General features: G+C 43.4%; 2 protein-coding genes across 2 annotated transcripts in view; one reads left to right on the top strand and one right to left on the bottom strand.

Annotated features, from left to right (window-relative positions):
• Positions 1-24,726, bottom strand: part of snd1 (staphylococcal nuclease and tudor domain containing 1) — a 166,175-nt gene that overhangs the window by 74,604 nt on the left and 66,845 nt on the right. The gene's annotated exons all lie outside the window — the stretch shown is intronic.
• lrrc4.1 (leucine rich repeat containing 4.1) lies at positions 11,695-16,961 on the top strand. The gene is made up of 2 exons (XM_051392437.1): positions 11,695-13,118; positions 13,244-16,961. The coding sequence occupies exon 2, from the start codon at positions 13,530-13,532 to the stop codon at positions 16,392-16,394; it is 2,865 nt and encodes a 954-aa protein (XP_051248397.1). The 5' UTR covers positions 11,695-13,118; positions 13,244-13,529; the 3' UTR covers positions 16,395-16,961.

Below are 24,726 nucleotides of genomic sequence, written 5' to 3'. Positions count from 1 at the left end.
CCTAGTTACACATGTACTTTCTAAAGGGATTGCATAAAAGAATAGCAACAGGAGAGGAATATGCCTCCTTGTTTTAAGTGGAAAATTATGTACAAGGCACTTAATGTGACTATGAGGGCCACTAAGAAAGCATATTATAGCCAGTTAAAATTAAGCTTTCATGCCAACAGATAGTCAGAGATCATATAATAATAATGCTGTTCTGACCCCAGTCAGTGGCATACAAGATAAAAACCTTCAGACAAATAACACTATAATCGTTCCTCAGTTTTGGCAATCCAATTCAGCCTCTCCTCACATTCAATCACATAAATGGCAACTGATGACCAGCAAATGAGATCGAGGCTTGAGATGGTTGGGTGTGGTGGTGTGTGGGAGAAAGACAGGAGGGGAGGGGGACTGATTGAATCAAGTCATGCCTCCTTAGGAGCCATGCAGTTAGTCTGTTGCTGGACTGCAAATGGCAATTCATTGGCAGATATGATCTGCCTCTTATTTTCTTTCTTCAGATGCAATGCAGTGTGACCATTTTAGATTCTGACATGCTAATGTCATGATGATGTACACCATATACGCACGCATTACTGACCCAAACTCCTAAACATACTTTACAAGTATCAGAAGATTGCCTGTGTTTCATTTGACTTAAAATAATGTCCATGTACAGGAGAGTTTGCTTCTTCCTTCATTGTCAATATTTGAAGGGAGCCTCCAACCTACAACAAAGTTTCAAATTTGACACCCTCAGTTTGTTATCACTTTTCTCTGTGACTTTGTTCCAATCATCCCCTTCCTCTGTTTTTCTCCTGCCATTCGGGGAAAGGAAAAGAAAAAAAAAAATCAGTGTCAAAAACAAGACTGGGCCTCCAAACACCTCCATAATGAGGAGACAAGGGAGAGAAATGGGGCTAACATTTGTGCAATGAGATTGAGAGCAAGGAGAGAGAGAGAGAGAGAGAGAGAGAGAGAGAGAGAGAGAGAGAGAGAGAGAGAGAGAGAGAGAGAGAGAGAGAGAGAAGGAAATGTAAGTATAAAAGTGAGGGATGGGAGGAGGAAGACAGAAAAAAGATGAGAAACGAAAGAGAGTGATGAAGGCCCAAGTTGTTTTTTTTCCTTCCCCATTCCTCCTCCTCTTTCTGCTACGGAAGCGCAGATGCTGCTAATCAGCACTACCTCAGAGAGGACATGCTCTGACTAGAGAATCATCACAGAGAGAGAAATAAAGTTTAACTTATCTATTCAGGGTTGGGCTGTATGACCTAAAATGTATATCGAAGTATATTTCAAAATAAAAAAATATATACAATTGTACTGACATTTTTCCTCAGTCGGATTTAAGCACATAAAAACACTGCAATAAAAATAATAAACATCGGAACATGATTCAAATAAACTTCAAGTATAAGCTTCTAGATTACATATATTACATCAAATACATTCCTTCCACAGCTGGGTTCTCTTAGCATAAGGAGAGCGATGAGTCAGTCATGAATCACTCAACGATGTCAGTGTTGCATTATTTTATTTTTTTATACAGCGTCTCTAGGGCTACGGCTTGTGTCAGAGCTGCAGCACGTTCTTAACCGTTCCTTTAACTCGTGGACTACCCATGCAGGATTGTGAAGCACATGTGCGCAATAGACCCTGGCTTATTCACAGCTCAATTCATTATAATACAAGCCAGTACAATGTGCAGGAAGGTTGAGTCATTCATGATGGCCACTAGAACAAAAGGGCATCAAACACGTCCTTAAGCCAAGTGATGTCACTAGACACTATCGGTGTGGGTTTATCACAGCTCGCCGGATACATGTATTATCTTTTGTTGTTTAAAATCAAGGTAAGAACTAAGCCGACTGCGGTCACAGTCTTTAGAGAGTTACTGTCACTATGGTTACAAGTGTTCTCGTCTATCACAAAATCAGCTGGGAAGTGCCCATTCGATTATGTGCCCATTCGATTATGATCCTACGAGCTACGGATCCTTGGGGCGGCAGTAGCTCAGTGTGTAGGGACTTGGCTTCGGAACCGGAAGGGTCGGCGCTTCAAGTCCCACAGACCACAAAATACGGAGTGTGGACTGGTAGCTGGAGAGGTGCCAGTTTCACCTCCTGTGCACTGCCGAGGTGCCCTTGAGCAAGGCAACCTCACCCCAAAAACCTGCTCATGGGGCGCCGGTAACGTTGCAGCCCCCATCACTCCACCATCTCTCTCCCCTTTGCATGTCCACATACACGCATGAAGTGTGCATTTCAGCCTCTGTGTGTGTATTTAAAAAAAAGAGTGAAAATATCTTCTTCTTCTTCTTCTAATGTACAGAGTAATTATAAGGCAATGACAAAGCAAGTGTGGTGAAGATTATCAAGTGCCTATACACGAGTGTACATGCATATGACTAAACACAAATGTGTAAAAACCTAGCCCACCTTTACTGTATCAGATAAAATACGTTTAACAGACGGACAGCCAAAGCAGAATACAAACAGCATGTGATCATGTTCTTGATACATTTGGCTTAGAATGCACTATTTCCTGCAGGAGTGCTTTTAACACCACCAGGTGTGCGATATGACAATTGTGCTTCCAAATAGGATGGATAACACTCTCTTCAAAACAGGCAGCGGCACACACACACTCTACAAAATTCAATTTCGACAACGTGGCCACAGGCAAAAGCAGACACCACACTACTGTATCATGGAGTTACAAGCTACAACAATCTTGTGGGCAGCTCAATGCTCATGCTGCCCAGACTTACTGCCTGAATACCGAATGGGGCACCTTTTAAGAAGTAAAGGCCCATGCCCACAGGCTGTTGTCACATGGTATTTCCACTGAATGAATGTTTCCTCAAAAGAAAATTCGAACCAATGTGTCTCAGTGGTTTCATCAATTTTCAGTCATTTATTGCTGTGCACAGCTGAGCCACAAACAAATGGATGGCAGGACAGCGATAGGCAACAAGAAAAAAACAAAAAAACAAACAAATGGCAGCCCTTGAAGAAAGGAGGTCTAGACAGTTAAGTCAGCAAAGCTATCTCCAGACAAAATGTGCATATTAAAATGAATATGCAGGCACTCAATTATTTGCTAGCACGGTGTTTAACTACAAAACAATCTGACTCAACACTTTAGGGACAATAGACAGTGGAGAAAAACATCAAATGCCTGTATCTATCAGAGCAATGGCATGTAATCCCTACACATGTTCACTGCTGGACAGTGAACACACGGGCAATATTGAGACAAAACAGAAATAATGTGTTTCATAACAACAATTCAGTTGCTATTACCTGTGAAATGGTCCAATTTGACTAGCTAAGAGAATTTTCTTATGTTTGCTCAGAGATTATAGTAGGCTCCATTATGAAGAGGTGTTACAGAGGCACATACTTTGACATGTTACGTGGTGCATATCCAAATACTAGGACTATCATTTTTATTCAAGCACTATTGCAGCAATTACAATCAATGCCATTTGTTGTTTGGCAAAAAAAAAAAAAAAAAAAAAATCACCCCTCAACACTATCCCTGAATTTGTGTCCCTCGTCGTTTGTTATTGTCGGTTATTTGAAATGAAAAATGGCAAAATGAGCCATTGAAATGCAGAAATAGGTTTCAAGTCAAAATTATAATTTTCAGCAGGATGTCAAACAATGAGTGGCAGGAAAATGAAAGTGAAATCAATGTCTGCCTTGGGAAATTACCACTGTTCATCCATGTGTCAAGCCAGTCCTATGTGAGGGGTGAGGGGGTTATTATGGAAAGAAAAAAAAAAAAAAACAGGCCACACACCAATAAGCACAACTAGAGTGTAAGTGACCTAGACTGATGCCACCAGTAAGAGAACTGACAGAGAGCATAGGAGGACTAGTAGGCAGTGGCCTGTGTGAAGCACAGATCTATAAAATATCTACCAGAGAACAATGACAGATAACAAGGTACAAAAGCACAAGAGACATAATGAAGATAAAACATATGGGATGCACTTAACTACTAAATGTAAAGATGACAGCTTTGAATGTGTTGTTGTGCAAATGCAATGGAATCGCTCTATGTGTGGGTTTAAAAAGAGCCATGTGGAAGAAGAATAGCTTCACACTTCATTTAGCCTATTCCCCTGATATCATCTAAAATTTAAACATTTCACTGCATTATAAAATCACAGATGTGTATCTGAGCATGAACATATGAACACAAGTGGTATTTATATACAGGCACTTAAAATCCTACCGTTTCTAGAACTGAAACGTAAATGTGTTTCTATCATAAAATTGCATTTGCCTGTGAAAAGCACAACACACACACACAAGCACGTCAGCACACTACTGGGAACGCCAAGCATCAAAACTGCAGCCGATTTCCTTTTTTTAAGCATTCGGCTCAGCAAAAGTAAGCAAAAAGTGCTCGCTCCCAAACAAATCGTGCCTGTTCCATGCTGTGCTGATGTGTCAGTAACCATTACATAGTCGTCATCAGATTCAAATACAAAGTATGTAAGCTCACCGCACATGCATCGAGACACAGGCGGACTCATGTCAGCCGGATGCCTACCCTCTACCAGTCACTAATTTCCTTTCCTACCCCTGCTCAGGGCAGGCCAACCACACCAGTTTTAATCCCCGAAGCTATGTAGAAGTGCTAACATGCGAAAAGGGATTAAAGGCAAAATAAGGCTGTGTGTGCATGTGTCTCTCAGATATGCCTGCATTAGCAGGATTTCTTACAACAGCTAGATGTAGAATAAAAGCACTTGTAGTAGGCTCATGGCATTTGCTTAGGTTTGTTTAATTCAGTGTTTCCATGTTGTTGATGTATTTTTAATTTTAGATCACTTCCTCCACTTAATATTCAATTCTTGTCATAGAATTGTCAAACACACTTACATACGGAAAAGAGAACAACAATTATTGTCAGTTTTTTGGGGGTTTTTTTTGTACAAGTTTATGAGGTGTTCAGCCCTGGTACCACACCTCCCTACCCTGACACCACTATTTCCCCTCGTGTGTTCACCCACACAAACACATGTTGCCATGCGTAGTGGTTCTTTGGAGAACTCAATCGACATCCTACCCTCAGCTCTCCTTAGTGACTGTAAGCGGACTGTGTGGGAGGACTAGCTCTGATAGAATGGACTGCTGTGTTATTGACTTCAATTTAGAAAGTGCTGCCTGCTGCTTTCCCCCCCCCCCTTCCTTCTCATAGCCAGGACCCTGCTGGCCCCCAACCACAGCCTACCTCCGGGGGATATCCCTGATTGCACTGCTACAGAAAACACATTTAAGCAAGGTCGCTGGGTCTGGAGTTAAGGGGAGGGGGGTAACTTTTTCTGTTGACCCATATTCCATTTCCATATTTCTTTGCTCTTTCCTTTACCCCAAACGTACACTTTTTCTCAAATAACTTCCTTCCTTGAGTCTTTTCCATAGTCATTTATCAATAATGTCCACTCTGGTGTCTATTTCTCAACCTCCAGCCCTTGCTATCCTGCATTGTCTCCTACCTGCTTGGGTGGACAGCTGCTGAAGTGTTCTATTGTTGGAAGCTGCACGTACATCGGCACCAAAACATTTGAAGCTGTGCTGGCTGCGCTCATAGATTAGACACACTTAGCTTGGCTTCTCAAATCCCCCAGTATGGGAAAAAAAATGGAGGCAGAGAGACAGCGGATATTACACAGGAAAAATAACTGGCTGGGAGGTGAGTAGTCATATTAGAGAATAGGCACACAAAATGAATCTCCTGTACAAACACACATACAAACTCCCACCCCCTCTCTGCAGCATAAACAATTAAAATGTTAGTTCAGGTCACAAAAAGGACCCGTCACACCTCCTAAAAGTGTACTTGACTACTGTGTGTTTCTAGACTACACCCTCACATTGGGAAACAGATAGTTCATTTGAACACAGATAAGGTGCGCAGGGAACTATCAGTAATGAAATCCAAATTGGAAGCATATTTGAAAAATGCTCTGCTGGAAAGTCTTCGGAAAGCAGTTTTGCAATATTGTGTGGTGTCTGTACCAAGATAGCTGGCACAAGGCAAAATACACAGTAAGATAGATGAATAGGCTTACCATCACACACATGGAACTGGAAAACAAAGATTGCTGGCATTCACAAACAATTTTTATCTGCTGGACAGTGCTGCCGTAATCTGGGTGTGGCCAGGTGGCCACATAAAAATATGAAAAGCGGTTTCATTTTTTTCTATCATCCCTGAGGTGTGTGCAGTAGGATTTGTCCTACTGATGCCTAGTAGGACAAATCCTCCCCTACATGAAGCTTGATAGAGATTCTGGGATTAAAAGTTTCACAGAAAAAACATGAACACAAAGAAGATTTTTTAAAATGGTAATGTCAATATCTTTGGATATATCATGTTTTAGAGGCAAATTAAGAGCATTTTGTACTGCTAACATGATCCAATTACCTCTAGCAGTTGACACATATGTCATTAAGGCTACACAAAAAGTAGTATCAGTATCAAGGCAAAACAATACAAAACATTTGTTAGTATTCCCAATAAATCACTGTTCAATTGTAATTGTATCCTATAACAGCAATTAAGTGAACTGAGACAAGCAGAGGTAATGCATAAGCCCAACGTGGGACTAATGCCACATATAATGTTGCTGAGTAAACAGCTCAGCGGTTAGGAATTTTGTTTTGACCAAGCCAAGGATATAAAAGCAAAAAAAAGGAGAGGGAGGGGTGGATCTGAATGAAGACAGCATCTTTACTCCCAAGGAGCTAAAAGTCTAGAAGATTTAGCTGCTCTCTCTACGGTGAATTACTATGTTTTTACCTTCACATTGCTCAGAGAAAGAGACATCCATTTCCTACGGCCTGGCAGTTGGCAAGGCAACATTGTGATGAACGCACATACAGGGATGCTCCATGAATCCTAATGAGGCCAGCTGACCAATGGCGTGGCCAGGGCAAGACATGGGGAACATTAGGATACGGCAAAAGAATATAGAGAGAGAAAACTTATGAAGGGCATTGTAACGTCCTCTGCACAATAACATACAGTATTTTTAATTAGCAACTGAAAATCCAATTCTGGTAAACAAATACGGCAGGTAATTAGTGAAAACAAACTTCAAAAATGTTGAAAATGTAAGAGAACAAAGTAAAAAAAAAATGAATGAAGCCTTTTCTATCTTGCGATCTTGGCTTGTGCTGATGGGTTAACAGTGCTAACGTACTTGTATCTTTCTTCTGCTTCCAGCTAACATGGCGCTATGGATAATCCCTGCTCTGGCAGTCAGTTTGAACACAGCTCAACATAATGAAGCCCATTAGTCTAGAGACAATGGCTGCTAGCAAAGCTCAAACACTGAATAACACAGGATGAGAGAAAAAAAAAGAGGGGCATAAACGCTCATCTTTTACTGTGTGCCTTCAGTTGCTATGACCTGATATTGCCCTCATTTGAGAGCGCACACACTTTGTCACACACACAAAAACATATGCTGAATGAGCAAACAATTAACGTGAGACAGGCCTGCAAAAAGTAGACCAGAGCAACACCGTAGGAAGTAGCAATTTAGAGAAGGAGAGTAAGGGCAAGGAGACAGAGGAGAGGACAGAAGAAGAGAATGCAAAAGAAAGGATTGAAAGAGGGAAACTGCAGCAAGAAAAAATTAAGGAGGAGGAAAAAAGATAAGGGTCAAGAACAAAGGTATTGTAAGAAGCGTAACAAAAATGCAAAAAGGCAAAGGGAAAATGAAGCATAATGCTGAAAATGTTATCAGTTTTAGTACACTGTATTGAGCAGAGGTCACACAAGGTCAGTGAAAGAAGACTAGCGAGAATGAGCAGGTATCGGGATGAAACAACTGGGCATACGGAAGCCACTAATATACCCTATTGCTTATTATAATCTCTTGATACGCTGGCATGAGATTGGTGTGTGTGTTTGTCTCTGTGCGTATGTGTGCGAGTGTGTGTGCGTGATGAGAAAAATGATAAACAGAAAAAATCCCTACCAAGCAGTTTAAGCCTTTACTGGGACACTGATAGCAGCTGTGTGTGTGTGTGTGTGTGTGTGTGTGTGTGTGTGTGTGTGTGTGCGCCCGCATGTGTGCATGTGTGTTAGACATAATCTCTTGCAGAATTAATTCCTGGAAATTGAAATGAAAATGGGAAAGGAAGTGTCTAGTAGCAGGTCCTTTACCTCAAGGTCAGCATCACAGAGTTTGGTTTTCTGTGTGTTTCGGTGTGGTTACACAGGTTTAAAGTACGGTGGCCTGGAGAGATTGGTTTAAGATAACACCGTGCCAGGGTGGGCACTGGTGTACAATCGGCCAGTGGGACCGTACTGGATACTTAGAGGACATGGTCGCTCACTCACACTCACAGACGCACATAAATGCGAAAAATTTGTAATAGCTCTCCAAGCAAAAGACAAGCTGAAAAATAGCGTGCCTCTTGTCTCCTTGAGAAAATATCTATCTCTGTCTCTGTTATAGTCACAGAAAACCACATGTGGAATGCCAAAAGGACTATACTGTAATATATACTATACTGTAAATCCTTGATCCTGGCAATGGCAGAGGCAGTGACATTATCATTAGATCTATCATTCGACTGTACATTCCCTCAACTCTGATTGTCATTGCTGCTATACCATACTGCAGGCCATTCACCCAAATGGAACCACTGACACGCACACATACAAACAGACACAGGCTGCTGACCTACATGTGACTGGCTGTAGCCCAGATATGCTAGCATTCACCTCAGGGGATGGGTTCTGTAATGTTTGCATATACCCGCTGAACATGTTGGCTGACTGGCGGACAAGCCACACCAAAGTAGGTCGAACGGTACCCCCAAACTACACCCAGTGCCCTCCTGGCTTGGTGCGCCACAGAGCCTCGGGTGAAGCAGGGAGGGCAAGGGGTTGCACAGCAGGGGCACGGGGCTGGCATGACCGGATGAAGGTCCCACAAATCTGACAGCTCATCAAGCCATCATCAGTTAGCGAGTCCTGGAGGTAAATCCTGACAACACTCTTCTCATCAAGACAGTGTATGGCATGACCTAAACCTCCAAAAACACACAAATTAACAGTTTAGCCAGGTTTGCCAAATTCAGCACTGGCCTGAACCACCAGAGCAGATTCGACTTGGAATTCAGGTACATTCCTAAAAAAGGTCACTAGCTTGGTTCCAGTGTCAGGAATGCCCTATGAGAGACACGCACACACGCACACACGCCTTGGACCTTGAGAAAACCTTGTCGTGATCACAGAGTTTGGCTGACCATCAAGCCATGTTGGCCATTCCGGGCCAGGATTAAACTATAACACAAGCGGTAGACCACATTTGGTCAGTGGAGCATTATAGAGTTTGGCAGGCCATGACCCAGGCTCCATCAGTACAGGAAGGCAGAGAGTCCACTGACAGACAAAAATAGAGTGGGAATAGAAAAGACAGGAAAGAAAAAATAAACAGGGTGAGGGCCAAAAAGAGAGCGCTACCCTGGCAACGTTGGTCATGTTATGGGTCAATGGATGATTTTGGTTACATGGTAGTCTGGGATGTACTGTGCTGGGTGGGTGAAACACAACCTGAACTCATTCTGGGTCACTTGCTAATCAAATGGTGGCACACCACACCTACAGAACAGTGCACAAGCACCATCTGACTCACAAACAAAGCTAGTATCGCCAGTACGCACACTGCACTTCATCAGATTTTTGGAACCATAAGCCTTCATTTGCAGTTGGCTTAACTGACAATAGATCAACAAAATTTTGTTTTGCAGCACATTTGCAGCACATCCTGCATTTGTATTATAATTTGCTTTTGCCTGATTGAACATATGCCTACATTGTCTTGTGTTTTTACGTTTTACATGCAGCGAGGAGGATGCAGCAGTGCAGCACACCTTTGATATCACCCTCCACATGGCCGCGGTGCTAGGGAATCCCTGTGGAAAGGAGAGGAAATAGCCTCTTTCTTAACAAAGGAAACCCCCCCCATACTCCTGTGGCTGCCACCTCACTGTTACATGTGCTTCATTGAAGCCCATTCGTATTCAACTGCAGTGAAGTCAAGGAGAAAGTCTGTGTGTGTATGTGTGTATATAATATAGGAGTTGGCTCTATACTCCTGTGCCGGTGGGAATAACGTACTGCGCTACAGGCAGTGTGACCTTTTCTAGCTGGCATGCTTTCTCTCCTCCTTCTCTCTTTCACACACTTACTCTCTAGCTCACACACACACACACACACACACACACACACACACACACACACACACACACACACACACACACACAGCAGCACCGTCACAGCTACCTTTACCAACCATCAATTACCCACACTGCTTCCTAGTTTAATGGACATAAGGCTTGTACTAATCATTGGAGATAGAGGGCTGATGGGACAGTAGGGTGCGTTTGCTCTGCCTCCTCTCCTGCAGCAGGAAGGTAAAACACGTCTTATTTTCTCTTGTTCGCCTTCCTCAACGTGACCTTTATGGTTGTGTGCTTCTCGAAGCGACAGTTTGTGCTCAAATTGAGGGTTAAGGCCTGCCTGTTTAGAGTGCTCTAACTACCTGCAAAGGCACACATGGAGGGGGATTTGGAGAGTGGGTAAAAGGCAAAAATGTGTAGACACAGAGAATGAAGTGTTGCTCTGTCTTTTGATTTTATATCATTTACTTCACTTTTTTAGTATTCAAACAAAATAATTTTTCCACTTTATCAACTATCTTCTTAAATCCTACTAATCCTGTATTGAAGTGACCTAATTAAATTCTTAAAACCTACACTTTCAGTTCAGGTTGAGATGGATATGGCTTTAATCGCACTTGATGTTCCAACAACCCAAAAAACAAAACTAAAGGGGGGATTTTGTGACATAAGCAGTTAACCAATGGCAAACATGGATGCAAATGTGAGCTTGTAGGAGATAGTATATGAAGAGAAAGCCAGAAATGAAGTGAGTGAGTGAGTGAGTGAGTGTCACAGTGACGGACGAAGAGTGAGCACAGAACGAAAGGCAGCGAGGAGGGTGAAGGTTGAGTGGGTGGGGGGAGTTAATGCAAAAAACACACTGCATCAAACCAAAGCACTGCTCCGAGCAGGATGCGTCAGCAGTCCATTCATGTTCCTCTATTTTCCACTAAAGGACAAAACGAATAGAGTGAGAGAGCAAAGGCAGATAAAGTAAAAGAAAATCCAAGATAAAGAGAGTGAGAGAGCAGAGAAGGGAGAGAGAGGACATCGTGATAGAGAGGAACCGAGAGAGTGAGAGAAACAGTATCCCATCTGCCTGCTTTTGCCACCACAGCAATGCTGGAAAGCTTTGCCAGACTTGTTGGAATGGCTGGATTATCGCCGGGGAGGAGGGGGTTAAAATCTGGTTGCTGTGGGGATGCCACTGTCCATCTCTGCCTTTTGCTTGGACAGCCTGTCTATTCCCCTAAGCCACACAAAGCCCCAAAAAGCCACAGAACAAGAGACTGTGAGCATTAAAAAAAAGAAAGTGGAGGAAGAGCAAGAGCAAACTGGTTTTTGAAGAGGTAGATCTCTAAAAAGGTCTGAGTGCTTTGAGCTCACCCAACTACCTTAGGACACTGCAGAGAGAGCAGAAGGGAGGCAGGGAGAGAGAGTGTGTGTGTGTGTGTGAGTGTAGAGAGGAGAGAGAGAGAGAGAGAGAGAGAGAGAGAGAGAGAGAGAGAGAGAGCAAAAGTGAGCGAGAGAGGGAGAGAGAGGAGGAGAGAGAGAGTCAGAGAGGGATCCAAGCAGGCGCACGCTCTCTCTTTTGCTGCTACAACGGATCCTTTCCACATCGACGCTACTGTTAACGTCACGCCTGTAAGCCGCGCGCTTGGACAGCGCTTGCCTTCCCTGTCTTGCTCTGCTCCCCAGTCGAACGCTGCATTAGCGAGGGGGTGCTGATCACCACGAGGAGAGGAGGGAAAAAAAAAAACTGGAAAACAAGAAGAAAGAAGAAACAAACCGGAGAGAGGAAGGAGAAACTGCGCACCACCCCTCCTCCCTCTAACCCACCTCGATCAACCCAGCTAGAACACCCCCACTCCTCCCAGCACCCCCTTCCATCCCCCACCCCACTCCCTCTCTGAAGAAATTGACGGATTATTGGGAAGTGCAAGGGAGGCAGGCTGCAGCTGCTGCTGTGTGTGCTCGCTACTGCTGCTGTGTGCTTCGCAGGGATGGTGTGTGTGCGTTTGCAACTGCTGCTGTCGCCACCGCGGCTGCTCAGGCTGGAGCGTGTGGCTAGTTAAGAGGAGGAAGAAGCCAATGAAGGCAGAGTGTGTCGCCTAGCCTTTTCAACCCCTGTCGAGCACTCTGGAGGAAAAAATATAAATAAGAAAAATCAAGTTGACACGACGTAATATTGAGTGGGAAGCAAGAGGAAGCGAGTGAATGAGGGAGAAGGGCTGTCAGACTGAGCGACCTACCAACTGATTGACCACTAAAAAGTGAACAGAGGAATACAGAAAGGAAGGGGTCGGTTTTTTATCCCGGCTTGTCAATCTCCCCTCCTAACCATCGCAAACAAAAGGCAAAGAACATTAGAAAGGACTGTGGAATTTCCATTCAACCTTCTCAAAATCCCACCCCCACCTACCCCCCTCTTTTTGTCCTTTCTGTCTTGGCTTTTGGTGCACAAAAAATTGTGCATGTGTGTTTGTGTGGTCGCCTGTGCTATGGAGACCTGGGTAAGGTGTCTAGCAGGGGGATCAACTGTCGGATTCCAAGGACAAGCAAGAGAAGAGGAGCCGACAGTAAGAAGCGAGCAAGGGATCACTGCTGCTTTGGGAGCCTGACTGGATTCCTATCTGCAATCTTTTGTTTTTTGTTTTTTTGTTTTTTCTAATTAACAAGGAAAGGGAGAAAAAAAACACTCACAAACGGCCTTCGAACCTTTCTCTTTGGATGTGTGGATTTACAAAATAGCTCTGGTTAAGCTCTTTGGCATTGATACCTGTTTTGACAGAGCAAATATAAAAAGGCTTTCTTTGCTGCTCTTGGGATATACATACATCTGATGTGAATACCACAGCTCTTTCTGGTTGCAAACAGGAGGGAAGCTATATATCTCAGTTCAAGGACCTGTAATAATAACTTGAGGTAGGTGTCTAGTGTTTCAACCCCTCTTTGCATCAATTTGTAACACTCTACCCTCCCTTCTGTCTTTTAATACGGTTTTTGGTTGCTTAATTTACCATCATGTCCTTCTCATACACATGTTTCAGAAAGGCCAGCCCTCTCTACCCTCCCCTCTCTTTCTGCCCCTGAGCACAGTTCATGGAAATAAAAGCATTGCTTAATTGAGGATAGGTCAAGCCCCTCTAAGCAAGCACCCAAAACCCACGCTCTCCCCTTGTCCTCTTCAGTTCCCTTAACCTCTTTACTCTGGTCCCCTTAACACTACTATCAGCAAACCAGCTACTTTCCCTGTTCCCAAAGCCCCCCAAGCAACACCCCCAAACACCCCCAACCTCCCCCCCAGATGATGCTGAATTATGAACGTGCCACATCATGAGTCTCCTGGGGCGGGTAGCTGTGCATCGTGCCAGGAAAGCCGCCCTGCTCTGTGTAGTCTTCCTGATGGCGCGAGCGTGGAGCAGCGCCTCCCTGGCCTTGGCGGGGGCGGCGGTGTCTCAGGGACCCCAGGGCTGTCCACCGCAGTGTTCCTGCAGTAATCAGCAGGGGAAGGTGGTGTGCACCCGACGTGGCCTCACCCGTGTGCCCCCCGGAATTCCTGCCAACACGCGACACCTCAATCTAATGGAAAACGCCATCGAGGCGGTGCAGGCTGACTCCTTCCGCCACCTGCACCACCTTGAGGTGCTCCAGCTTGGGCGCAATGCCATACGGCAGATTGAGGTGGGCGCGTTTAATGGACTTACCAGCCTCAACACCCTGGAGCTGTTTGACAACCGGTTGACGGTGGTACCCAGTGGGGCCTTTGAGTACCTGTCCAAACTAAGAGAACTGTGGCTGAGAAACAACCCCATTGAAAGTATCCCCTCCTACGCCTTTAACCGGGTGCCCTCACTCATGCGACTCGACCTGGGAGAGTTACGGAAACTGGAGTACATCTCAGAAGGAGCTTTTGAGGGCCTACAAAACCTCAAGTACCTCAACCTGGGCATGTGCAACATAAAGGGTGATATGCCAAACCTAAGTCCCCTCAAGGGCCTGGAGGAGCTGGAGATCTCTGAAAATCACTTCCCAGAGATAAAGCCAGGCTCTTTCAAAGGCCTGCGCTCACTGAAAAAGCTATGGGTGATGAACTCACAAATCACAGTAATAGAACGTAATGGTTTTGACGACCTATCTTCACTGGTAGAGCTTAATCTTGCCCATAATAATCTGAGCGCCGTGCCACATGATCTGTTCTCCCCGCTCAGGTACCTAGTGGAGCTTCATCTCCACCATAACCCTTGGAACTGTGGCTGTGAAGCTGTATGGTTAGCACGCTGGCTAAGGGAGTATATCCCTACAAACTCAACTTGCTGCGGACGCTGTCACTCCCCTGCCAGCATGAGAGGTCGACAACTGGTTGAGGTGGACCGAGGTGAGGGCGCTGCAATCCAGTGTTCTGCACCATTCATTGCTGATGCACCAAGGGACTTGAACATCTCAGCAGGGCGAGTGGCTGAGCTTCGTTGCCGTACAGCCCCAATGTCTTCAGTACGCTGGCTCCTACCCAATGGGACTATCCTGACACATGCCTCTGGTTACCTGAGAATATCAGTGCTCAATGATGGTACCCTTAATTTCTCGAATGTCCTGGCAGCAGACACAGGCACTTACACCTGCATGGTGTCCAATGCAGCTGGGAACTCCAACGCCTCGGCCTACCTCAACGTGAGTGCAGCTGAGCTTAATACATCCAACTTGAGTTACTTTACCACAGTGACTGTGGAAGTCTTGGGGCCAACCACTGAGATGCCCAAACCTAAAACCACCACGACCACAGCAGCTGCTGCAGGGGCTGGGGTAGCTGGAGGAGGAGGGGTAGGCCTAGGGACAACAACTACAACTGCCTCTCCTTCCGTTTTTCAGCCAGTCTTCATCTCCACACCAACTGTGCTGCTGCAAAGCACGGATAGCCCACCAGGCACAGCTAAGCCATCTGTGGTGACAGGACTCCAAGGTGCCACTAGCAAGCCAGGCAAGTCTGGCCCTAGCCTGGATGAAGTGATGAAGACCACTAAGATCATAATAGGTTGCTTTGTGGCGGTGACACTGCTGGCTGCTGTCATGCTCATCGCCTTCTACAAATTGAGAAAGCGCCACCAGCAGAGGAGCACAGTGGCAGATGCTCGCACTGTGGAGATTATCCAGATGGATGAGGAGGACCTTCCACCACCAGCGTCTGCAGCTCAAGAGACGGCTCTCACATTACCTGAAATCCGGGACCATAACAGCATACACAAACTGGACTTTATCAGCCACAAGACTGACTACAGCTTTCACAAACCCAAGGCCGAATACAAACCCCAGCCTGATTTCACCCTTCACAAGCCAAAGGCTGAGTATACCACATATAAGCCAAATATGGACTTCAGTAGCCACAAATTCATCCCAGATTACAGCACTCACAAATCTACACCAGATTTTAGCCTTCATAGACCAAAACCTGACTATAGCCAATTTAGACAGGACTACAGCACTCACAAACCTAAAGCAGAATACAGCCCATTCAAACCAGACTTTGGCACTCACCCAAAAACTAAAACAGACTACAGCCCATTCAAACCAGACTTTGGCACTCATCCTAGGCAGAAAACTGACTTCAGCCCATTCAAACGAGATTACAGCACCCAACCAAAACCTAAACATGACTACAGCCCATTAAAATCGGACTACAACACACAGCATAAACCTAAGGCTGAATACAGTCCATTCAAGCCCGACTTTGGCACTCACCCAAGACCTAAACCTGATTACAGCCCATTTAAGCCTGACTATAGCACTCAGCCCAAACCCAAAACAGACTACAGTGCCCAGAGATCTAAAACTGACAGTACCTACAAACCCAAGGATCCTTACACCCCCCATAAGACTGCAACTGATTACAGCGCCTTCAAGACTGACTTCAACCCCCACAAAGCGGATTACAGCGCCTTCAAGTCTGACTTTAGTCCACATACTCAGAGACCTAAACTTGATTACAGTCCACACAAAATGGACTACAGCCCTCATAAGGTGGACTACAGCACTCTAAAGCCCAAATACAACACCTATAAACCAACTGGCCATGGGGCTAAATGGACAGACAACAATGTTGGGAACTCTTTGCCTCGAACCTTGCCCAGCACCATCACAGCGATGGCTGAGCCCTATGTCATAAAAACTCACACCAAGGAAAAGGTACAGGAGACTCAGATTTAACAAGGACGCCCAAAAGGCTCCCACTTCTTTCCCTAGGTCCCTAGCTCCCACTCACCCCTGTCCCATGCCCCCCTTCGTCATTTCCTCATAAAATCATGCAATAGAATGCACAACGAAAAAATGGACAGGAACTACTTTTTTGTACAGAGTGCAAACTTAAAAAGACTGATGATTTCTTGTTGTACATGCTTATAAATAAATATATATATGGACAAATTGAAACTACCATGGGCTGGTGATAGAGAAACATATATTAAAAAGAAATTGAAACTATTTTCTAACTTGTAACTTCTATTTAAAACAATGAGTTGTTTAAGATGCTGTCTTGACTTTGACAAATGAGGGTAGTCTTGTTTTAAAAAGGGGCATTCTGTGTGATTTTTACACCATGCTACAGAGAATGCAGTGATAAGAAAAAATATTTATACTGAGAAGACTTTCTTTAACAAAAACCGAAAAAAGGTCAGTGTCGATCTTTACAGGTTTATCTTGTAAAAGCACCAAGAATTTGTACTGTGCCAAATGTTATAAAATGCAATAAAAAGGATTTTTGGAAGAAAAAAATAAGTATTAGAGAGAGATGTTTTTTTCCCCTCTGCTTCTTCTCTTGGCGTATACTGTAACGATCAGCCAAATGCTTTAGACACTGCAGTAAGACGCTGCAGCTATACTTTAACCCTATGTGTGCTGAATGACTCAGGCACAATGAATTACGGTGCAGAAGTGGATGGGGCTTTTTTAAATCTACCAACAACTTCTATTAATATATTCTTTATATGTAATGAAAAAGTTTGTTCTGTTTATATTTTACATTACCAGTGAGCGTCATGGTGCTTCATCAAGGTGTGGCTCATCAAAAGCATGTGTTTGATCTAAGTTCTACAAATGTGTTATGGTGTTAAAAGATTAAGTGGTATGTCCACAGACAAGTACTGTATAGCAGTGCTATCATAACATCTAATGTTAATCAAAATGTTCATTACATAATGCTTTTCAATGATACAAGTTGATTGTGTTACCTAGCTCATTTTTCACATTATTTTATAAACTGGTATTATTAATCATGTATCTAATGAGTGAAAAAGGAGATAAATTAAGGTGAAATACTGTTTGGGTGTTGGGGACTGTCTTGCACTTTGCCAAAAAATATAGATCCTCATTTCACTTTTCCTTGCATTGCCAGCTGTTGTGCCTTCATCAATCAGTATGGGGGCTTTTTATGGTGACAAATGCATTCGGGTCTCACTGTTAACTGTGCATTTTTCATCTTTGACAATATCACTCCTCTCAATCATAATATAGCCTCACCGTTCTCTGCCTAACAAAGAAAGATAACATACAACATACACAGTGGTTATTAGACATGTATTAGATAGGTGAGCCAGTTTTGTTTTTAGTGTGTAGAATTGAAAACTAAGTAATGCTGTTGCCGTTCTGTTTACTCTCTCACTTAATGGGGGATAGTATCTCAAGCACACTGGTTAATTAAAATGATGAGAGAGAAAGGTGATGTGAACTACCCTGGGAGCACATATCAGCAAATAACAGAACAAAATTTGCATTGGGCAACATGTGGGTGAACGATGGCAAAGGGAATACTACAAAACAACTCCAGGGGAGTGATTGAAAGCTGTGTGTGGACCATAATCATAATGGCTATTCGGATACGCCTTTCCCATTAGCTTCTGTAAATCTGTACGATTCTAAAGTCAACTAACATTAATAAAAAAATATGATAACTAGCCTCTGGACATGCATGACGTTATCAGATCCACAGTCAATGGCCTGTGCAGGCAGGCAAAGCTTTGGCCCAGTAGTGTAGTTCATGACAGTTTACACAACCAGTAAAAAAAGTGTGGCAAATGGAGACCTAGTTAGGGAGAGTACCTGCAAGGGCCAAAATATCAGGGGCTGCCTTTCCAACACAGTAGTATTTCGACATTTGAGACAGAGGCAGTATAAAAAGGGAGAAGGCTTGAATATAGCAGAGAGAAAGGTTGACATAGTTCACCACAAAAAGAGTGTTGCAGTTAGCTGAGAACGTGTGATGTGTGTTTGTAAGGGTGACAGTCCAGCTCTGAGAAATTAGGAAGTGACAAAAAAAAGGGAGAGAGTGAGATGGATAGAGTAAGAGATGGAGGTCAAAGAGGACAGCTGAAGAGGGAGAGTGAGCATATTGTGAAATCTTTCAATTTTGCCATTTTAGATTACATCTTGTGCTTGGAAACATGTCATATATTGTAGACTAAGACAGCATTTGTTGTAAATGTGTAATTTAAATATGTCCTCTAACATTGCCAGGCTGGGGAGGATATGATGAACCAATTTGAAGACTGCTTTTGGAGTAAAAACATGAATGGCAAAATTGTGCAGTGAAGCAGAATATAATATCACAGAGAAAAATCATTTAAATCAAATAAAAAAGGAAAACATAAAATGTTCTTCCTGAAAAACATTTAGAGGAAGCACACTGGACTATGCGTGTGATCTTAAGGAGCAAGGACATCTGGCATGTATAGACAATAAGGGACAGAGAGAAGAGAAAGCTAAACTTTTTTTATTTAACTCTAAACTACATTACAACAAGCAGCATTTTGTAGGCCCACATATAGGTGTGGTTACATACCAAGTGGTCACGACTGCAACACTGTCTTATGCCAAAAAGAACATTTTACAATAGTCTACCAACTGCCATGAAATTAGGGTAAAAATAACCTACTGCAGCATACCAGGGCTGTCACAACTGGTCACTTAGGCAAAAATCAGACATGATCAAATGAACTACAGTTCTCGCTGTCCTCCCCTTCTTGCCATGTCTGCTGATGACTCAGCCTGCATCTTAAATATTGAGCATTTTCTGCGGGTACAAGAATGAGCTAGATGGATCAGGCATGCAAGTCTGTCTGTATGTGTCCATGTATGTGTGTGTCTGGTGCCAGCTATGTTTTCTGTTGCGTGTTGGGCTACATTAAACAAGGAGGATAGAAACAATAAGTGCTGCGCAGGGCAGGAAAGGTAAAATGCCAAAAAGGGAATCGAGTGTAAGGCAGAAGGGTGAGAGAGAGAGCGAGCAGGATAATTCATCTAAACTTCACATTTCCCAGAATGTCCTGATTCTGGCTGTGGCCCTGCCCTCTACTCTCAGCTTTCCAATAAAGGCAAAAAATGTAAGAGTCTTAATAAACCCCCAAAAGAAAACATGCCGATTTCATACTGTACTGACCATTTGTCATATCACTACGCTGACTCATACCCCAGGCAGCAGCATGCCTTTGTCTCCCACTCCCACTTGTTTTGATATAGCTATGCAAAGCCAGACAGCGGTTTTCCAATAGTCTCTGATGTAAAGCAGGTGAGAGGAACGTTTAAACAAGTGAAAAAAATGGGGTACCTGTATGTTGTATATAAATGGATAGTGTAAATGGGCTAGAGGGATTGTGAGCAGTTGTATGAACAGATGTAAGCACTGTATTAAGCATTAAGCTGTGTTATGGCATTCTATCGTAAGCTTGGCCAAACTGTATTGCACTTGCTATGCCTCAGTATGGTATAGCAGGATGGGCCTTATGTTGCGTGTATGTTGTGCTATGTGGTCACATATTAAGCTGCACTGTGCTATAAAAAGGCTCCCTCTTACTAATCAGACAACATGGCTACAGGGTCATCAATCAGCCAATCAGCTAGCCAGCCACTGAAGGGCCCGTCTCCATGGGAAACACTCCTTCCCTCCATCCCTTCCACCTCCGCATCATGTTTTTCTTTCTGTCTGTGTGCTTCATTAGCAATCATGAAGCCATTTGAAACAGGAAGCAAGGCAAGATGCACCTACTTACCCACAGCTCACAGAGCCTGGGGAGGGAGGGAAAGGAAGGGATGCGTGGTAGTAATTATAGGAGAAGATAAAGTGGTATAGAAATTGAGATGTAGGAAAGACACTTAAAAGGGGGAATGGATGCATGACAAATTGCTTGAAAGAAGTTATCAGGGAGGTGAAAAATTTTGCCCAAACAGAAAACTGTTGGGGAAAAGATCTACGACGCAGACAGCAGAGGAAAAACAAGACTTACACAAAACAATGTGGCAGGCTTGGATAAGGTGGCTGATGGTACACAGAAGTATTTCTGGGAGACTAAAAGAAAAAAAAATATGAGAACAAGAAGTGAGAGGAGATGGGGAGGGGAATTAAGGGAGAATCAGACTGACCGTGAGAAGGAAAAAGCAAAAAACAGAAAAAATAAAAAAATAAACAGAAGAAGGGAAAATTGATTAAAATAAAACTAAAATGAGAGAAAAAGAAGAAGAGCTAGAGCTACTAAAGAGCGGAAGGCAAAGCAGTGAGAGAAAGAGAGAGCAAAGGCGCTTAGGAAAGGAGTAAGCAGAGCAAATGTGATGCAAGAGTGCCAGCTACAGATGGAATGGGGGATATATAGCCTGGCCATCATGGCTCCTGCATGATTGGTGAATGGCCTGGACTGCACCACAAGGGGTGTGGTGTTGGGGGTGCACGGGGGTGGGGATAGAGTGTAATGTTACCATAGCACAGTGCAGCAGATAAGAAGTGCTGATACCAGTAATGGACTGGACCACTGGGGGTACTTGAAGAAGGGAGACTGGCAAATATGAAGGCAGAGAGAATGGAAGGATCAGGAGGTCACCGCAAATGGAACTGCAGGGAACGAAAACTGCCACAGAGCAACCATGTGCACGTATATGTGTTTTCAGTGTGATCAACAGGACACTGAATTTAACAGGTCAAAGCCCTTAAACCAGCAGCAAAAAAAACAAACAATATACTTTCTCTCCCATTCAATTTAAGAAAGCAGCTCATTCTCAGCTTAAAAGGGTTCGGAGGACATTTTGAAACCCAATTATTTTGATGCAATCTCTTAATTAGATTTTTTTTTCCTCACTGTAAATTACTATGCACTGAGGCGCAGAAGATGGCTGTAATAAAATGGTATTCCATTAAAATGACCAATAGACTGTAATCTCAATTGCATCAGTCATTTATCAACTAAAGCCCCTCACTCACAGTCATGTCAGTAGAGCAAAGAGAAGGTTCACTTTTGGAACATTTTCTACCTCTGTCACAGGCTATGTGCATTCTAATCAACATCTGCTAAAATGTGTAGAAAAGCATTAATCCTTGAATTTCTAATGATTCATTTGCACAACTATATTTACGTATTACTGGAACTTTGGTTCCACTCGTGCAGGTGTTTTAATGGGACTGAATTAAATGCTGAAACATCCATACACTTCCGTCACCCATTTGTTTTTTTTTCCTGCTTGACACATGCATTTTTCTTTAGGATGCCCGACCCATTGTCAAGAAGAAGCGACTCGCATGTTCACTTTCATGTGATTTATGTTTTTGAGAAAATGCCGGCACTTTGTTAAATTATTTGTTTTTAATGGCAGCATTATTGTATGATTAAAATACCTAACTTACCCTAGCTTTGCTACAAAAATAGCCCATGCCAATGGCTTTATTTTTGTTTTCATGCATATGTATTTTCTAAGCTTATTATTAATAATTAAACATACTGTAGCCAACGATCAATTACAGAAACTGCCTTAAATCTGCATCTTTAGTTTAAGCTAGGGATGTGTGCATGTGGTAGTTTTTTTGTGTGAGCACTAGCCAGTGTGCTAGTGGAGCAGACAGGAGGCTATTCTAAGCAGGCCTGGAAGCATGCTGCCTTGTGAGTCAACATGAGTCAGAGCCAGAGAGTTGTTTGGTCCTAATGTCAAATAGAGGGACTGGACGGGATGCGGAGTCAAAGGTGGAGACTGCACCTCATCTAAGCAGAGAGGGATGCCATGCTCATTTTGACGAGAGAGAAGCTAATTAGATGATTAAATAGACAATCTATTCTATACTGAGGATACAGTTTTTACAGTGCATTAACCATGTTAATTTTATTGGGAATATCAAGAAACAAAGCAAGAAGGTAAAGGTGTGGAAGGTGCTGATGGACTGGAGGAAATGGTGAAGGCAAGTTGATGTTTGCTGGTGCATCTGACTTTGACTGTGTGAAAACTGATGCAAATAGCCATATTCGGTGACCAGCTGGTGGTGCAATTTGTTGTTACCGAGGTCAACGGAGGAATAAGAAAAATCTTCATCACAGTATACTGTTGGCAATGAGCCCAGTGCCGCCGAGGCTGTAGTGTTGAATAGGTGCATGCCAACAGATTTTACTGGAAATATACTGTGGTCAACTATTACAGTAACACAGATTTTGTTGCTAAAACTGAGACTGAATGGCAGGTAGGTTGTGTGAGCTATTTTTGCCATGTAGAAGGGACCACTGAAGTGTGTTACTCGCTGTGAGACAGAGTTTATTGCCCTTTTGGCGGGTGAAAAACATCCCTGTGTTTTCTTAGCAGCCAGCGACGATGAAGCCTTACTTTTATGAGCCCGTCTAGTAGTTGAGGCTGAGGTGTGTGTGTGTGTGTGTGTGTGTGTGTGTGTGTGTGTGTGTGTGTGTGTGTGTGTTTGTGTGTAGTAAATCAAGTCCACTGAGAGCAGCAAACGGCGGGCTGGGACATATGTGAGGAGGGGTTGTGTTGAGGTTTTTGTGAGCACACAAACAAATAAAGAAACAGATGCACTCACACACACAAAGCGTGGACATACACACAGAACAAAAAATGAAGCCATTGACCATTAATTTCACTGCTTTTGTTGAGATTTACAGCCTGGAGAGAAATCATGATCACAGGCGCAGCATCACCAAGGATACTGTGCTCAGTATCAGCCCTCATTCACTCACCTGCTAATGCAACAGAATAAATATCCAAAGCCAAACAGCTAAAAATGTCTATATGCCATCTTTACAATTCAGATGTACATATTTCTTACAATATATACATATCACTTCCAACTGTAATACGCACAAGCTCCTAGATTGTGTGTCTGTTTAAAAGGAACTTAAGCAGCTTATTAGTGGGCTTAAAGAGAGTGCAAATTAGTCAACTGTGCTAACCATCAATAATCATGTCATATAGTGAGGTGTCTGTTTATGTTCTTCTGAAAATTTCAATTTGCACTGCCTTCACTGAGTGCCTCTTCCTGCCTTGGGTATGGACTGTGCAGTGAGATGCTGCAGCTGAAGCCAGGTTTTGTTATGTACAATAATAAATATTAAAAAAATAGGGTCAAGGATGGAAAAAACAGTGAACTAATCCTTTGACAATATTGCCGTTTTAATTTTTTTTGCTTCTAATGAAGCATTTCTTATCATCTAGCCACAGGAACAGCAGTACGCTGTAGTATATTATGCAGTTTACTGAAGTGTATGAAACCTCCCTCCCTCCTTGTATATTTCTCAGCAATTCAGACACTTACATCCATGTTCTCATGTACACTCCTCTACTGAAAAGGTGCATAGACTATTTTTGTAGTTTCCATGGCACTCCTGCATGTTCCCATGTAAACGCAGAGTCCAAGAAAGACACAAAAAGGCACATACACAGTGTGCTGATAAGGAAAGCTTTGCTTCTTTGCTGCATGCACAGTAAAAGGAAAGAAGCAAGGAAAAAAGAGCTTCCTTGCAAAGCTGGAGACGGATATTACATTTAAAAAAAAGCAGGGCGAGTCTGGGGGGTTACAGGGAATGGTTCTGAGATTTCATCTTTTCTAGGATGAGAATGAGTATCTGGGTGTAGACATTTTGGTGATAGTGGAGGGGTGGAATTGGGGTGACAAAATGGCCTCCTGCATTGCTCAAGACATTAGAGAAAGGAGGCAGTGAGAAAAACAGACAAGGGTAAGAGAATTAACTGAGGTGGATAGCAAGGGCGACACATTATCTATGACACCCTGATTTAGTATGTCAGGGGATAGCAGTGCTAGATGGAAAAAGGCCATGTAGAGAGAGAAATGGGCAAGAAAGGAGAGTGAAGAAAGGGAGACGATGGGGCAAGGATGATGAACAAAGAGCAATACAGATGGGGAAGAAAGAGGAGAACTGAAAAGGTGATTGCGATAGGAAGCCCTTATCTGACACATTAAGGGGAGCGCTCAGTATTTGCTGAATTTACACCGATGTGGACTTCAAGATGACAAGCAGTGTGCTAATGTTAAAGACTTGCTGAGGAAACGTGCACCGCTGAGCACAGAACAGCACATGAAAGCAACGCCAAGATGAAAGCTCTGATGAGCTTCGTAAAGCATCCGCGAGTTGAAACACAGTTTTCATGTGGTGGCAGAATTATTCAGCCGCTGCAGCAAACTGCTGTGTGTGTTTAAATGTGTATGTGCAGTTAGGTCAGCAGTGATCTTTAAAGATCAAACAAATCAATAGCCAACCTCCTGTTTGCAGTG

This window comes from Dicentrarchus labrax, unplaced genomic scaffold, assembly GCF_905237075.1.
Source record: "Dicentrarchus labrax unplaced genomic scaffold, dlabrax2021, whole genome shotgun sequence".
In the NCBI taxonomy this organism is placed as follows: domain Eukaryota; kingdom Metazoa; phylum Chordata; class Actinopteri; family Moronidae; genus Dicentrarchus; species Dicentrarchus labrax.
The sequence above is the reverse complement of the archived record's forward strand: the minus strand, read 5'-3'. Positions and strand labels throughout refer to the sequence as shown.